Source organism: Pristiophorus japonicus, chromosome 16 (assembly GCF_044704955.1).
Source record: "Pristiophorus japonicus isolate sPriJap1 chromosome 16, sPriJap1.hap1, whole genome shotgun sequence".
Taxonomy (NCBI): Eukaryota; Metazoa; Chordata; class Chondrichthyes; family Pristiophoridae; genus Pristiophorus; species Pristiophorus japonicus.
Window position 1 is genome coordinate 44,750,311 of NC_091992.1, and position 18,377 is coordinate 44,768,687.

The 18,377-nt window shown below is 47.8% G+C and overlaps 1 protein-coding gene across 1 annotated transcript in view; it reads left to right on the forward strand.

Moving 5' to 3' along the window:
• The first annotated feature begins 226 nt into the window (after window positions 1-226).
• The window catches only part of limk1a (LIM domain kinase 1a), a 60,798-nt gene continuing 42,647 nt past the window's right edge, over window positions 227-18,377 (forward strand). The window contains exons 1-2 of the mRNA XM_070857265.1: window positions 227-333; window positions 805-901. Coding sequence (XP_070713366.1) covers window positions 276-333; window positions 805-901 — 155 coding nt within the window. The 5' untranslated portion in view covers window positions 227-275. The remainder of the gene's footprint in view (window positions 334-804; window positions 902-18,377) is intronic.

Here is an 18,377-nt window from a genome sequence, read left to right on the forward strand (position 1 = left end):
GCATTGCTGCGTGCTGCAGGAGTTGCATTGCTGTATGTCCCGAGTGCTGCAGGAGTTGCATTGCTGTGTACCCCGAGTGCTGCAGGAATTGCACTGCTGTGTGTCCCGCGTGCTGCAGGCGTTGTATTGCTGTGCAGTTTGCAGCCACCCTTGTGCATATCTCAGGATCAGTAGCCGGTTGGCCAGCCCGCTGCCTGTGAGTGCGGAGAGTGAGCGGAGAGCTGCAGCCGCTGGGAGTGCAGTGCGATTCAGGAGTGTCAGACTGTCGGGTCTGGATGTGGTTGATGCTGCTGTGCTGCACCTGGAGGGACGATCGGATGGGAGAGGAGGAGGGTGGGTACGGCCGGGTTGCCGGGACAGGACCCTCGGTGTGTGAGTGCAGTCAGTAACACCGGCTTACTGCAACACCTCTGCCTCATTTAAGAGGACTTTGATGTCCCGAGCTCCATTCAATTGCATTTTAATATCGGAGGTGCTTGTGAGCGTGAAACGTGCCCGTCCTGCCTGGTCCATCCCCTCGAGGTTGCATTATGTAGCATTGCGCTGTCCCAGTGTTTCTCTGGTTGCATGCTCTGTTGCATTGAGTATTCTGTATTTTAATGCCTGGTTGCAGCAGGACTCGTGGCCTTGCTGGGCTCCAGTCAGTTGCATTCTGCTTTGTCTCTGTGCATGTCCAGATGGGCCCTCAGTTGTGTCAGTTGCCATACCGTGTGTGGCTGCAGGATGGGTGCATGGACTGAGCTGGGCTCCATTGTGTCGCACTGGGTTCTGTGCTGTGTCTTAACATTCTGCCTTGGCTTGCAGGGGGATGCTTGCCATGCTGCGCGGGATGTGGCCGCTCCATCTATGATGGTCAGTACCTTCAGGCTCTTAATACAGACTGGCACAACGCCTGCTTCAGGTAGGAAACCAAGCTCCTGGCACTGTATACCTAGTCTCCACCCATCTCGGTCAGCATTGAACCCGGTCCACATCCTCCCAACGCTCACTTAGTAGTATTAGTAGTAGTATTCGGCAGTCCCTCGTGTCGAGGATGACCCGCTTCCACACCAAAAAGGGATGAGTTCACAGGTGTTTCAATGATGGACCTGACATTCTAGGTCTTGAACTACATACTGAAGGGTGAAAGATGCCTGTGCGTGGATTCTTTTAATGTGGGGTGGCCGTTGCACACCAGCCACCACACGGGCTTGACAGAGCTAGGTCTTGGTCCAGTGGCAGGGGTTAACCAAAATGACTGGAGACCAAGCTCTGCTGCACGAACCCTATCGCACACATACTCCTACTGTCCATAGATCACAGTGTGGGCTGGCCCGTGCTGCCCTTGGGCCCTTGCCTCTCCTGGGACCCGAACTCTTGCCGCACCTCCACCCCGACCTCCACACCCCTCTGCAGTACCTGGGCCCTATCTGAATGCTCAGTTAAAGCAATAGGGGATTGTTGACCTGAGATTCAGCTCATGTATTCTGTAAATTGCATACAGTACACAGCATATAATATACACAGTACATAGTGTGTGCATCATATGCACTGCACATTTTACTGTGCAGTGCATAATGCACTTAGTACCAGTATTGTCCATGGGTTTTCAGTAGATTGTAATGATGATCTTGTGACGTTTTCCAACTATGTATGCCACAACAGTGAAAAACAATGTGGCAGAATTCTTGATTGTCCCTCCACATTTAGGTTGTGTCTGAAGAGAATTTTTGAGCTGCATAATACTGAGGTGAAGTACTTATGAGAGCACTGGTGTGGGAGCAATTTGAATTAAGAATATCACACAAGCAGTGTATTGGCATAAATACAATTTTACCTACAGGTAGTTGTACCAATAAATGTTGTGGCAATACTGCATGTAATAATGCACAGCAGACACGAGTGTACCACATGTGCTGTATACTGAAATAAGTACTAACCATCCCCATGCTGTTGGCTTCTGCCTTGTTTCACTCTGCAGTGATACTGTCTGAACAGCCAGCATTGGGGGATTTATTAACAATGTAACAGATTACATTACTGTAAAGATCTATTTGTGGCCTATTGTCTGCCAGACCCAGACTTTTTTGTTGGTGATTATTAATGAGTCAATGGCTACACTATTGTAAAGTTCATCCAACACACTATTCTGCGATCAATAGGTTATATAGATATGTCTGCAGCATTATAGAGTCATTCTGTAACCATAATCAACACTATTGTAGAGTTGCGCTGCTGCCCAGTGATTGTGTGCAGTGTTATAGCTTAGATCGGTTGCACAGTGACTATTTCCACTATTGTAGGGTCAATGTGTTGCACAGTAATTCCATGTATATTGCAATGTTAGTCTTTCACACAGGTGAGTGTGCGTGACGTGTATGTGTGTACACTATTGTAGAATCAGACAGGGACAGTTTAAAACCCAGGCAGTAAATATTGCCCAGATAAGAGCAGTGGGCACTGACAGTCTGTAGTAATATCAATGGTGCTTTGTTGGATAATGCCCATTTCCATAGTGAAGCTGGCATTCTGTGCTGTAGTGCATTTGATGAGTATTGACTTGCTATCAATAATTGGATGACTGGCCGGGAGTGACAGTCTGCGCTATATTGCCTGTCTATAGAGGACTCTCAGCAATGGATATTGCCAGGTTGTGGAGTAATGACCATTACTCCTTACCAAGCTATAAAGGAAGAAGGACCTTGCCATTACACAGTGCCTGATGATGTTTCGCAAGCTCTGTTTTTTGCCAGTCTGTGGAATACTGCTGTGGGTACTGAGTAATGCCACCATTGAATACTAACCATCCGTAGGATAAAAAGCGAATACTGCAGAGAGATAGATGGACACATTTATACAGCACCTTTCACAGCACAAGGATGTCCCAAAGTGATTCACTGCTCCTGAAGTACAGCAAAGTGCCAAGAGATAAAGGCCATATTATCTGTTTTTAGTGATGTTGGTGGAGGGATAAATGTTGGCCAGAACACTGGGGCAAATGGAGCCTTGGTTTAACATCTCATCCGAAAGACGGAGCCAGTAACATTATACAGTCGCTGAGCATTCCACTAAAGTGTCAGCCTGGATTATGTGCTCTCGAGTGGGGATTGAACCCACAACCTTCTGACTCAAGGCAAAAGTGCTACTGCTGAGCCAAGACTGACCCTCTCCTCGAACTATAAATCCCCTCGCCCACTCTTTCCCCCCCCACCAGAGAGAAGCAGGCAGGCTGAGCACAAGGCTTCGCCAGGATAGCAGGCTTTCCCATGGTGCAGGGTCCCATTGACTGCACGCACATTGCTTTGCGGGCGCCGTATATGAACTCAGAGATGTATCGCAACCGGAAGGGATTCCACCCCCTCACTGTACAGCTGGAGTCCGACCATACTCAGTGCATCACACAAGTCGATGCTTGTACCCTGGCAGCAGCCATGATGCCTTCATTCTGAGGCAGCCTGCTGTGCCATCAACATTTGAGCCACCACGACAAACCAGAGGGTGGCTACTGGGAAACAAGGGCTATCCTTCTGACCACCTGGCTCAGGACTCCGCTGCGCAAACATGGGCAGCATTCGTATAACAAAAGCCATGCTGCCACACAGAATCTGATAGAGCAATTGATTGGGGTCCTTTAAACAATGCTTCCGTTGCCTGGACCGCTCTGGAGGAGCCCTGCAGTATTTGGCAGAGCGGGTGTCAAGATTGGTCGTGGTGTGCTGTATGCTCCACAACTTCACCATCATGAGGGCACAGCCCTTGCCACAAGGCATACGGAGGAGTCAACCAAGACTGCCCCTTTCTGGCCAATTGATCTGACTATGGTCCTAGTGAACGCAATCCCAATTCCCCATTTAACAATAGTCCCACATCTTGCCTTCCCTATGTTACAGACCATCACAGGGTCCTCTTGGCTACAATAAAAGCCAACACAAAACAAACATCCCAATCCAACTTTATACATCAATCCATCCAATATTACATGACAAAGTCAACTGATCAATTATGTGCATGTGGGATTGGGAGTAATATATTAGCATGGATAGAGGATTGGCTAACAAACAGAAAACAAAGTCGGGATAAATGGGACAAACATGGCAAACAGTGACTACTGGAGTGCCGCAGGGATCGGTGTTGGGTCCTCAACTATTTACAATCTATATTAATGACTTGGATGAAGGGACCGAGTTTAATGTAGCCAAGTTTGCTGATGATATAAAGATGGGTGGGAAAGCAAATTGTGAGGAGGACACAGAAACTCTGCAAAGGGATATAGACAGGCTAAGTGAGTGGGCAAAAGTTTGGCAGATAGAGTATAACGTGGGAAAATGTGAGGTTATCCACTTTGGCAGAAATAATAGAAAAGCAAATTATAATATAAATGGAGAAAAGTTGCAAAGTGCTGTAGTACAGAAAGACCTGGGGGTCCTTGTGCATGAAACACAAAAAGTTAGAATGTAGGTACAGCAAGTAATCAGGAAGGCAGCTGGAATGTTGGCCTTTATTGCAAGGGGGATAGAGTATAAAAGCAGAGAAGTCCTGCTACAACTATACATGGTATTGGTGAGCCCACACCTGGAGTATTGCATATAGTTTTGGTCTCCATATTTAAGGAAGGATATACTTGCATTGGAGGCTGTTTAGAGAAGGTTCACTAGGTTGATTCCGGAGATGAGTGGGTTGACTTATGAGGATAGGTTGAGTAGGTTGGGCCTCTACTCATTGGAGTTCAGAAGAATGAGAGGTGATCTTATTGAAACTTATAAGATAATGAGGGGGCTCAACAAGGTGAATGCAGAGAGGATATTTCCACTCATAGGGGAAACTAAAACTAGGAGACATAGAATAAGGGGCCACCCATTTAAAACTGAGATGAGGCAAAATTTCTTCTGAGGGTTGTAAATCTATGGAATCTAGAGGCTGGGTCATTGACTATATTTAAGGCAGAGATAGACAGATTTTTGAGTGATAGGGAGTAAAGCGTTATGGGCAGCGAAGTGGAACTGAGTCTATGATTAGATCAGCCATGATCTTATTGAATGGCGGAGCAGGCTCGAGGGGCCAAATGGCCTACTCCTGCTCCTATTTCTTATGTTCCTAATCCCTTAGTTCCTGTCTTCCATGTGCCTTTGCCTGTCCTAGTGCTACCCCAGTAGCTGCAGCATGGCTGGTGGAAGGCTGCTGACTTTCAGTGGGGTAGACGGCAGATGGCCTTGCAGGATGACCTCGAGCAGATCTGGGCCTAGAAGGCCAGGCTTTAGACTGCGCCACCTCAGCCTGGGCGGCAGCAGTCTGGACTGGTTGGCTGACGGGCAAGGGCACTGGCAGAGTGGCAGTGGTAGGAGTATTAATGCTTTCCTGAGCGAGGACAGCACGTTCGTGCTCCATGGGGCCATTGCCTCTCCCCTGGGGCGGCACCTCAGCAATCCTAGCAATCTGTCGGAGGGCAGATTGCTGGAGTGCTATGACACCCTGCAAGGCCCTTTCAACACTGGTAACCACAGCCATGATGGCAGCAGTCTGTGGTTGAGTGGCGGCAAGCTGAACTTGCATGCCTTCAGTCAGAGCTTCCATTGCAGCACTCAAGTTATTGGGTGGCTTCTGCTTTTGCTGCAATGGAAGCTGAGACATCAGCGATCAGATGCTGCATCATGGTTGGGTCCACAAGTCACTAATGGATTTGCCCATCACTTCCTGGCTGGAAAGGTTGGCCTCCAAGGTCGGTGCCGGACTCCTCCATGCCCCTCGACATTGCACTCCAGCTTTCTGGCAGGCCTGCGCTAGGCAACTCCTGCACAGCCGGCTCACCGCTTTTTCTTTAGGAAAACCCACGCGTGCGCTGTAGTTTGAACGGGCTGCGTAGCCTATTTAAAGGGCCTCAAAGCCCCCTAAAAATGAAAGGGAGCCAATCGGCTGCCTTCTGTAGGCCGCCCCATCAAAGATTTCATCTGAGTGCTGTGCAGCAGAACTCGTGTGCGACCTCGCTCTCCGGGGAGCTGGTACCTGTGCTACCTTTTCCCCCTGCCCTGGTTGCAGCCACTCATACCCAATGACTCACCACATACAGTCTTAAAGTACGCAGCGTGTCAGTATCTGGGCTGGTGGCTGCGAGTGTGAAATCCACTGACGGTGCGCCTTCTGCATCACTGCCGCCTTCCTGCTCCTCCACCACAGCCTGGCCAGGTTGCAGTTCTTGGGTATCTGAAAGGAGAAAGGCATACGGGTAAGATTGCGGTGAGAGGAGGGGGTGGGGGGGGAGCAAGAGGTGCATGCTTACACCATGTGCAGCTTGTAAATCAGTAGAGATTGTTTAATGGGGGCAAGTGGGATGTGAGAAGGAAGATTAGGTCTGAGGATACTGTCACCTTGTATTGTTTCAGCCGTGTCACTGGCCTCGGGCCCAGCGATGGCCGCTTCAGTTGTCTCCCTCATGGTAGTTAGATCCTGCAGACACGCCTGTCCCCCACCTGTTCGGTCCTGCAAGAGAAAGGGAAATGTGTCGGTGAGTGTGGTGCAGTGTGTTTGGGTGATGTGCCTGTCATGGCTGAATAGCTGACATTGTGTGCAAGGTGTGTTAAGTGGGTGTGAGGCTTTCAGCTGTGGTAAGAACATAAGAAATAGTAGCAGGAGTAGGCCATACGGCCCTTCGAGCGTGCTCTGCCATTTAAAACGATCATGGCTGATCTGATCATGGACTTGGGTCCACTTCCCTGCCCACTCTCCATAACTCCTTATTCTCTTTGTCGTTTAAGAAACTGTCTATCTTTGTCTTAAATTTATTCAATGTCCCAGCTTCTACAGCTCTGAGGCAGCGAATTCCACAGATCCACAACCCTCTGAGAGAAGAAATTTCTCCTCATCTCAGTTTTAAATGGGCGGCCCCTTATTCTAAGATATTTTAAGACTAGTTCTAGTCTCCCCTATCAGTGGAAACATCGTCTCTGCATCCACCTTGTCAAGCCCCCTCATAATCACACAATCTTATACGTTTCGATAAGATCACCTCTGAATTCCAATGAGTAGAGGCCCAACATACTCGACCTTTACTCATAAGTCAACCCCCTCAGCTCCGGAATCAACCTTGTGAACCTTCTCTGAACTGCCTCCAAAGCAATATGGAAACCAAAACTGCACGCAGTATTCCAGATGTGGCCTCACCAATACCCTGTACAACTGTAGCAAGACTTCCCTGTTTTTATACTCCATCCCCTTTGCAATAAAGGCCAAGATTCCATTGGTCTACTTGATCACTTGCTGTACCTGCATACTATCTTTTTGTGTTTCAAGCACAAGTACCCCCAGGTCCTGCTGTACTGCAGCACTTTGCAATCTTTCTCTATTTAAATAATAACTTGCTCTTTGGTTTTTTTCTGCCAAAATGCATTACCTCACACTTTCCAACATTATACTCCATCGCCAAATTTTTGCCCACTCACTTAGTCTGTATATGTCCTTTTGCAGATTTTTTGTGTCCTCACATCTTTGTATCATCAGCAAACTTGGCTACATTACACTCGGTCCCTTCCTCCAAGTCGTTAGTATAGATTGTAAATAGTTGGGGTCCCACCACTGATCCCTGCGGCACCCCACTGGTTACTGATTGCCAACCCGAGAATGAATCATTTATCCGGACTCTCTGTTTTCGGTTCGTTAGCCAATCCTCAATCCCTGCTAATATATTACCCCCCAACCCCGTGAACTTTTATCTTGTGCAGTAACCTTTTATGTGGGGGGTAAGTGTGTGAGGGTGAGGTGAAGCTATGAATGTGAGGTATGGGGACTGGGAGAAATTTAGAACTCAGCAGAGGAGGACAAAGGGTTTGATTAGGGCAGGGAAAATGGAGTACGAGAAGAAGCTTGCAGGGAACATTAAGGCGGATTGCAAAAGTTTCTATAACTATGTAAAGAGAAAAAGGTTAGAAAAACGTAGGTCCCCTGCAGTCAGAATCAGGGGAAGTCATAACGGGGAACAAAGAAATGGCAGACCAATTGAACAAGTACTTTGGTTCAGTATTCACTAAGGAGGACACAAACAACCTTCCGGATATAAAAGGGGTCAGAGGGTCTAGTAGGGAGGAGGAACTGAGGGAAATCTTTATTAGTCGGGAAATTGTGTTGGGGAAATTGATGGGATTGAAGGCCGATAAATCCCCAGGGCCTGATGGACTGCATCCCAGAGTACTTAAGGAGGTGGCCTTGGAAATAGCGGATGCATTGACAGTCATTTTCCAACATTCCATTGACTCTGGATCAGTTCCTATCGAGTGGAGGGTAGCCAATGTAACCCCACTTTTTGAAAAAGGAGGGAGAGAGAAAACAGGGAATTATAGACCGGTCAGCCTGACCTCAGTAGTGGGTAAAATGATGGAATCAATTATTAAGGATGTCATAGCAGCGCATTTGGAAAATGGTGACATGATAGGTCCAAGTCAGCATGGATTTGTGAAGGGGAAATCATGCTTGACAAACCTTCTGGAATTTTTTGAGGATGTTTCCAGTAGAGTGGACAAAGGAGAACCAGTTGATGTGGTATATTTGGACTTTCAGAAGGCTTTCGACAAGGTCCCACACAAGAGATTAATGTGCAAAGTTAAAGCACATGGGATTGGGGGTAGTGTGCTGACGTGGATTGCGAACTGGTTGTCAGACAGGAAGCAAAGAGTAGGAGTAAATGGGTACTTTTCAGAATGGCAGGCAGTGACTAGTGGGGTACCGCAAGGTTCTGTGCTGGGGCCCCAGCTGTTTACATTGTACATTAATGATTTAGACGAGGGGATTAAATGTAGTATCTCCAAATTTGCGGATGACACTAAGTTGGGTGGCAGTGTGAGCTGCGAGGAGGATGCTATGAGGCTGCAGAGTGACTTGGATAGGTTAGGTGAGTGGGCAAATGCATGGCAGATGAAGTATAATGTGGATAAATGTGAGGTTATCCACTTTGGTGGTAAAAACAGAGAGACAGACTATTATCTGAATGGTGACAGATTAGGAAAAGGGAAGGTGCAACGAGACCTGGGTGTCATGGTACATCAGTCATTGAAGGTTGGCATGCAGGTACAGCAGGCGGTTAAGAAAGCAAATGGCATGTTGGCCTTCATAGCGAGGGGATTTGAGTACAGGGGCAGGGAGGTGTTGCTATAGTTGTACAGGGCCTTGGTGAGGCCACACCTGGAGTATTGTGTACAATTTTGGTCTCCTAACTTGAGGAAGGAGGGAGTGCAGCGAAGATTCACCAGACTGATTCCCGGGATGGTGGGACTGACCTATCAAGAAAGACTGGATCAACTGGGCTTGTATTCACTGGAGTTCAGAAGAATGAGAGGGGACCTCATAGAAACGTTTAAAATTCTGATGGGTTTAGACAGGTTAGATGCAGGAAGAATGTTCCCAATGTTGGGGAAGTCCAGAACCAGTGGTCACAGTCTAAGGATAAGGGGTAAGCCATTTAGGACCGAGATGAGGAGAGACTTCTTCACCCAGAGAGTGGTGAACCTGTGGAATTCTCTGCCACAGAAAGTGGTTGGGGCCGGTTCACTAAATATGTTCAAAAGGGAGTTGGATGAAGTCCTTACTACTCGGGAGATCAAGGGGTATGGCGAGAAAGCAGGAATGGGGTACTGAAGTTTCATGTTCAGCCATGAACTCATTGAATGGCGGTGCAGGCTAGAAGGGCTGAATGGCCTGCTCCTGCACCTATTTTTTATGTTTCTATGAGTCTTGTTTGATAGAGATTGTTGGTAGGTGAGTGATGGGGTGTGGTGCATTTAGCATGTGTGAGGCTTGTGGTGCAGATGGTGGGGTATGGGATTTGAAAATTAATTCATTGACGTTAACCCCTTGAGGTCATTAAACATCTTCCTGCACTGCACCCAGGTCCTTGGGGCTACACTACTGGCATTGACAGCGATGTCTGTCTGCTCCCATTCCCTTCTCAACGTGTGTCTGGAGGGCCTTCTGGCCCCCTGTGGATAGAGGATACCTCTCCTCCTGTCCACCTACTGTTCCAGGGCCTCGAGCGCTGTGTCCGACAATCTGAGAGAACTCTCTCTGCCATGTTGCGCCATCTTAACCTCTGCCTATAGGTCACACACTCCTATACAGCGACTTCCACGACCTGCTGCAGCCAGAATACACCTCCCATTTAAGAGGTGTAGGCTGGTTTTAAGTGCAGGCTATCTCTACTAGCCTTGCACAAACTTGGCCCCACCGCTGAAGTGTGAAGCCACTCTCTGCATTTAGTGCTGGGCTGCACGCTGCAGTTATTTAAATGAACAGGCAGCATCAAGTTTGCGTGCTGCCTGCATCGAAAGGAACGGGCGCGGGGTAGTCGCGCGTTGTGAAACCTGCGGCCATTTTTGGTTCTTATCCAATTTCTAGGCCATTGTCTTTGAGCGCACCATGGAGCCTCGATCACATGCAAAGTTTAAATCCATGTTCCTATTCATTTGTACATACATCTGTTGGACATCTTGGAGAGGTAAAGGTTAATAATCAAACAGAACTCTTACACTATAACTGGTCACAGAGCAAATGCTTTCCAAAACAGGAAAACAGTGGGATGCCTTCACAAGGAAATGTGACTGGGTAACATCGACCATGAGCAAGTAAAGTATACTTTCGTGGCTAGTGTAATAACCTAGGCAGAGAGGTTCATTAACTATAGTACAGGGGGATGTGCAGGAAGAAAAGCTGATAATAAAACTACTCGAAGGATTCAAGAACAGATAGGTCAAAGGAAGCCTTATTTGAGGAAAATATATTTGAAGTAAACAACTAAGACTCTTTATATCAGAGGATACAATTCTCAAAGGATTCAACAACAGATATGTCATGAGATCTTATCTATGATGCAGGCAAACTAAGTTGTAGAAAGGAACCTGGTTTTCAACAATTGCTTGGAGAGCTCGAAAGATGCAGAAACCAAAAAGTTACGTCCGAGATTGATCACCTGTGCAGTATATGAATAAAGTCTGTTCCGTATACTCTGCCATCGAGCGTGTCATTGTGAACTGTCGGAGGCAGAAGGTTGATCAAGTTGCTGACACTAACCAATCTTGGTGTTCTGATTTGGGGTTTTATCCATTAATGAGATAACGGCACGAAGGGCCGATCCTCACTCACGAAGTTCAAGCAGGGCAAGCTTCGGGTTACAACTCTGGTTGGGTGTATTCCTGGAGGTTCCGCCTCCAACTGTCACGCCCAGTTGGAGGCGGAACTTTGTTCCCTATCTCCAATATCTTTATAACCACTCTACGAAAGTATTCAAAGAAATTGAAAAAAGCACACTCTTTGTGAATGCCCCATGATTTATTTTTTTCCAGGTTGCTCTCAGTAGTGGAGATTAATCTTTAATTTCTGGAGGATTGGTAAACCTAGGCAAGCTAGCAAATATTAAATCCAAATAGAACTGAGTTACCTGAGCCGTGGGGGCCAGATTGCCAGGACTTGGAGCTGCATGTGACCACAGTTTGCACACTGCTGCTGTAGTGCATTGGACCAGTGGATGAATACGCTCCAGTGGATTTGGGGGAGAGTGACTGTGTGAATGAGTGCCAAAGCAAGGGGAGTTGGGTTGGAGCCAAAGATGTTAGTTTCAGAAACCTGGGAAGTTAGACTGTCATTGTGAATCAAATCCACTTCCAGATTATTAACTTCTCCAGACCAGTTCCTCCTTGATGTCATAAAGAAATTGTCACAGAACTGCAGCAATGCAAATGATGTTTCAGATAGATGTTTTGTTTTATGGCTGGAGCAGGAGGTGGAGTTCAGTGATCACTTTCCCCCGCCCCCCCATCCTCTATCTGTTGTTGTTGATGTGGGTTGCAACAGGAAGTGGCTTTGCTTGTTATGTCTGTTCTGGCAAGTGGCTAATTTTGGAGGCAGTGCGGCTAGGCAGGTATCTGCAGAGTCTGCGGGCCATCACTGCTCCTGCAGCGTTTGTGTCTCAGTGGAGTTAGTCGGTGCAGCCCTTTGACTGAAGAGTCCGAGTTTTAGAAATCACTCAGCAGTTGGAAACAAGAACTCGGAGTGCTGTTGTCCAGAGGGACGGAGAATGCTGACGCGCTGCTACAGAGTACGCTCCTCAAACCATGGGGTCAGGTGAGTAGCAGAGCTCCCAGGGTTACCTCCACCTATTGACAGACAGGGAGCAAAGTCATTTATAATCAGTGATACCGTGAGAACCAATTGCAAGCCATCAGTTCATACAGGTTACTGCTGGAGATAACGCGCCTCCCCATCTCCTTGCCCCTTTCCCCTCTGAAGCTCCAAGTTACCATCAGCAGTTTCCCAGCCAAGTGTTGCGATTGTTTATTTAGATTACATTAGCACCAGTATACTCGTGGGAAATCCGTACTTAAGGAAAAGTGCTTCAATACTGTGTGATATCCTAATTCATCACCATCACTATTGACAGACCTGTACCCAGCAGTACTGAACCCCAGTGCTATACAGTGATAGACATGTATCCAGCAGTACTGTACCCCAGTGTTATACAATGGCAGACCTGTACTCAGCAGTAATGTACCCCAGTGATAGACATGTACCCACGAGTACTGTACCCCAGTATTATAGTTACAGACCTGTACCCAGCAGTATTGTACCCCAGTGTTATACAGTGACAGACCTGCACCCACCAATACTGTACCCCAGTGTTATATAGTGACAGACCTGCACCCACCAGTACTGTACCCCAGTGTTATATAATGACAGACCTGTACCCACCAGTACTGTACCCCAGTCTTATACAGTGACAGACCTGTACCCACCAGTACTGTACCATAGTGTTATAAAGTGACAAACCTGTACCCAGCAGTACTGTACCCAGTGTTATATAGTGACAGACCTGTACCCACCAGTACTGTACCCCAGTCTTGTACAGTGACAGACCTGTACCCACCAGTACTGTACCATAGTGTTATAAAGTGACAAACCTGTACCCAGCAGTACTGTACCCAGTGTTATATAGTGACAGACCTGTACCCACCAGTACTGTACCCCAGTCTTGTACAGTGACAGACCTGTACCCACCAGTACTGTACCATAGTGTTATAAAGTGACAAACCTGTACCCACCAGTACTGTACCCCAGTGTTATACAGTGACAGACCTGTACCCACCAGTACTGTACCCCAGTGTTATACAGTGACAGACCTGTACCCAGTGTTATACAGTGACAGACCTGTACCCCAGTGTTATACAGTGACCGACCTGTACCCACCAGTACTGTATCCCAGAGGGGCGCTTGCTGCAGCATCTTAAAGTGACAGGACCATTGTTAAAGAGGATCTTGAAGGAGGAAGGGGAGGCAGAGGCGTTTAAGGAAGGAATTCCAGTACATGAGGCCTTGGTGGCTGAAAGCACAGGCACCAATGGTGGGGCAAAGGGTGGGAGTGTATGCACAAGAGACTCATGTCAGGAGAGCAGAGAGTTTGGCGGGGGGGCGGAAAGGGTGGTTTGTAAGGCTGGAGTAAGTTACAGAGACAGTAAGGGCATCAGGAGATTTAAATACCAGGGTTATAATTTTATATCTTCCTGTAATGCACCCAGGGGAGTGTTCGACCAAAGTCATCACCTTAGGCTCCCACACAAAAATCCAGACATTTGCTACTAACTCCAGCGCCCACGCTGGTTGCTGTCTCCGGCTGAACCAAGCTGTTTGCGACCTCAATGTCCTGTTCTACTCCAAACTAGACTTCAGATCTCTCATCCTCTCCATCACTTCCACCTCCATAAAGTTGCCCAGATCTGCCCATCTGCCATTCCAACCCTCAGCCATGCCTTTTTCACCTCCAGTGCTTTCCTGCACAGAATTCCATCCTCCATAAACTTCCTCATACTAATCTCAGCAGCCCATATCCCATCCGGCACTACATCCCGCTTGTCCATCACCCCAGTACTTTTAACCTACATTTTACTCCAGATCCCCTCCCCACTCCCCACCGTACCTCTGATATAAAATTATAACCCTGGTGTTTAAATCTCTCGACAGCCTCCCTGTCTCTGTAACTTCCTTCAACCTTACAAACCACACCTCCCCCCGAACTCTCTGCTCTTCTGACATCAGTCTCTTGTGCACACACTCCCACCCTTTGCCCCACCTGTGCTTTCAGCTGCTGAGGCCTCATGTACTGGAATCCCTTCCCTAAACCCCTCTGCCTCTCCTTCCTCCTTTAAGATTCTCTTTGACCAAGCATTGGTCACTCCTCCTAATATTTCCTCTTTTGGCTAAGTGTCTGTTTACCTCATTCACTGAAGCACTGTGGGATATTTTTCTACATTAAAGACACACATATAAATATATATATATAATTGTAAGATGTTTTTATTGGAATGCCGTCACTCTCCCACTTCGGCAGAAAAAATAGAAAAGCAAATTATAATTTAAATGGAGAAAAATTGCCAAGTGCTGCAGTACTGAGGGACCTGGGGGTCCTTGTGCATGAAACTCAAAAAGTTAGTATGCAGGTACAGCAAGTAATAGGAAGGTAAATGGAATGTTGGCCTTTATTGCAAGGGGGATAGAGTATTAAAGCAGAGAAGTCCTGCTACAACTGTACAGGGTATTGGTGAGATCACACCTGGAGTACTGTGTACAGTTTTGGTCTCCGTATTTAAGGAAGGATATACTTTCATCGGAGGCTGTTCAGAGAAGGTTCACTTGGTTGATTCCGGAGATGAGGGGGTTGACTTATGAGGATAAGTTGAGTAGATTGGGCCTATGCACATTGGAGTTCAGAAAAATGAGAGGTGATCTTATTGAAACTTATAAGATAATGAGGGGGCTCAACAAGGTGATGCAGAGAGGATATTTCCACTCATAGGGGATGATGAGTTCGTAATAAAGGATGAAACTGATTACTGTATGCAATGAGCAAGTGTGACCTTAGCTCCTTTAAGACTCCAGAGTGTAGGTACCTCGTGGGTGGCCTGCTAATATACTGTGCTCCCAAGGGATGCTGGGATCCCTTGGGACTCCAACAGATAGGCCCTCTGGTGGTAGTGTAATACAGGTTACAAGGGGTTAAATACATAACAGGGGAAACTAAAACTAGGGGACATAGTCTTAGTTTTAAATGGGCAGCCCCTTATTCTGAGATGAGGAGAAATTTCTTCTCTGAGGGTTGTAAATCTATGGAATTCTCTGCCGCAGAGAGCTGTGGAGGCTGGGTCATTGAATATATTTAAGGCGGAGATAGACAGATTTTTGAGTGATAAGGGAGTAAAGGGTTATGGGGAGCGGGTGGGGAAGTGGAGCTGAGTCCATGATCGGCTCAGCCGTGATCTTATTGAATGGCGGAGCAGGCTTGAGGGGCCAAATGGCCTACTCCTGCTCCTATTTCTTATGTTTCTTATGTAACTGATGGCGTCAGGGTATTTGTGCAACTTCCAGTTTTAAATAGATGGCATCAAGGCGTTGAATGTAGTGGTTTGAGGAATATCTTGTCAGCTTGGACTTCAACACGGCATCAGCACCTGCCCCACCGCCCGGCCTCTGAGGGGCCCGCCCAGGCCGATTTGCAGTGTTTGTTTATAAAGGCGAGGTTGAATATATTGGCTGTGAAGTGATCTCTCCATTTATATCATTGCTGCACAAAGATACAACAGAGTTTCACAACAGTTCATTTCTTAAATCTCAATGTGCATGGGGATGTGTCCTGGTAGTCAGGCCTCTTCGATGTTGTGACCACAATCCAGATAGCTGCCAATAATTTGGGAGACTGAAGAGTGAAAGGTTGGTTTTTGACTTACGCACTTTATTAAAATAAAATAGCTGTGTGCAGACTCGAGCGAGGCCCATCTCGTCCATTTAGAAGCAGACCTCACCCTAGCTGGGTACGGATCGCACCGAGGGTGCAGCCTTTTCTTTAGTCAGTGGGTTGTTCAGGTTGTGACCTGGTGAATCGGGGCCTGATGTATTTTCTGTTTCTATTTTTAGTCGATCTCAGTTGCTGTCTGTTGGCTTGTTCTCTTTTCACTGAATATTTCTGTCTGCGTGTTTGTCCAACGGTGACCTGGAATCGCAGGCAACTCTTTGATTCTGTTCCCTTCACCACCCTTGCCCGCCCGCCTGGCCCACTCGATGCCACGTGTGCAGTGCCCAGTTACATGGACCATCCAGTCAGATTCGCAGGCTGGCTGCCGGTAATTTGGTCAATCGAAAGCTGGGCAACTTGCTGAGATTGGGGGCAGGTTCTAGATTTGTGTCTGCACAGCCAGTCCCCTTTCTACTTGTTGTTGTATGCCTGAAGGGATCTCTTGCCTATTTGGGGGTCCATGGTCAGACTAGTTTACTGCAGGCACCCAGCGTACTCAGAAATACTCCAACCTGACCGACTGGCTTCTGGACCACGCAGTGTGACTGAGCAGCACTGCTGTTAATTGCACAGAAACACCAGCCAGTTGGGAGCTGTACAAGTTCAGTGTAGGACATCTCGAGCTGCAGTCTGGAGGATGTTTGACCAGCACTTGGCATCCTGAATTGTCGGGGAGGAGTTTGATGGGTTTTATGAAGCAGGAGATTGGGTCATTTTTCGGGAGTCACTAAACTTATAAAGCAGAGCGATGTCATCATCATAAGCAGTCCCTCGGAGTCGAGGAAGACTTGCTTCCACTCTTAGAATGAGTCCTTAGGTGGCTGAACAGTCAAATACGAGAGCCACATGTAATAGCTAAGTGATGTCACTATGGTGATTATTACAGCCATTCCGGTCTCTTCTCATATTGTTGCCTCCTTTTATGAGGCAGCCTATGGCTGAATATCCAGGTGCAGCCTCTGTTTTAAGAGCATTTCTCCAAAAGGCTATGGGAATGGGGTGAAAGCAGCAAAACTGTCAACAGCCACTCACAGTGCACCTTGGTGAAGGTCAGGAGATTGGCTGGCCGGCCCTCCACTATCTCCTGACGAGATGGCGTCCGGACTATCAACCTGCGGTTTTACGGAGATAATTGGAGGAGGGTATAAAACAGTTCTGTTTTACAAACGGGAATCCTGGGGGGCCGGTTCATTAGTATTTCCATTCAAGCCACTCCAGACCCAGCATGGCCGGTTGGAGAACCAGAGGCTTTGGCAGCCCGAGCACTGCCCTGTGCGCCCAGGTGGCTGCGTGGCGCTCCCCTCGCTCTATTGGTGGCAGTGATTCCGCCTCGCTGTGGCATGCTGCCTGAACGTTGCTTTCACCATTGCCAAGGCGGTGACTGGGGACCCAGCAGAATTTTGTAAGTGGGATGACAGCTTGTGTCAGTTCCTGCTCCGAACCAATCCCACTAACTCAGGGTGCTCACATAGTTGGCCAGCAAGTGCTGCTGACTGCAGACGGGGAGGGGAGGGCCAGGCCAGTCGCTGCATTGACCTCAAAAGACGCCAAGTGGTCCAGAGGTCATGGGTCAGAGCTGTGCTTTATTCCCATCTTTGAGGGATCCAGTTTCTGAAACGTCGAAGAAATTAGCTGAGGCCCTGAGTAATGTCGCTTCCCTTGCTTGGTTGCTGGAGAGCTGTTTGCTGCCGTACAAGAGGTGGGAAGGATGGATGCGCGAGCTGCTGACAGTTCTTGTTTGGCTGCGGAGAAGCACATCAAAACCCCTGTGTTCATTGTCTGACTGCCGAATCTTTCTGCTAATCCCAGACTCCCTGACCGATGCTCTCTGCATGGGATGTTTAACTATACAAGATGAAGCGTTAGTGATTGCTGCTGTCAGAGGGAGGGGCAAGCTTGGAGGCAGTGGGGGAGGTCACAGCTGACCTTGAAAATTCAGCAGGAACATTAATCAGCTCCATCATTTAAAGTGCCCATAGCGTAAGACACAAAGTAAAAGTGGAAAAGAGTTCTAAAAATAACGAGTTTGGCATCTGATTTGCATCTTAGAAATTTCTGGATAATCCACTTAAAAACCACTGTCCAGTCCAAACTGACCAGTGGGACTGAGGTGTTGGTGATTTCCACCATCCTTTATAAGGTTTACACCGGGACACCTCTCCACTCCAGTCCTGCCATCCAGCGTTCCCAGTTTAGCTATCGGCTGTTAACGGTGTCGCTGACTGGCCCACCCTCCCCTTCCCTCCCACAGAGCAGTGGCTGAAAATGCATTCTTTTCAGATCAGTAACTTTCCTGACCTGGATTGCGATGTGTGCCTGTGCGACCAGCCAGATCTGTAGTTGGTGAGATGCACGGAGACGATGCTGATGCCTCTGTGCTCACCCTCCGTGCTTGCTTGGCCTGTTCACAAGTCCTGTTTAACTGAGCTGCTGTTAATGTGTTCTGTGTGTGCTTTCAATTCATGCGTTCGCCCGAGGTCCGGTTTGTAGCTCGGCAAATCGCAGCGTGATTATGCGCGGGAGGTCCTGGGCTCATTAACCTGGAGGAAAGGAGTGCAGGAGCTCCATCAGGTAACCTACACTGCCC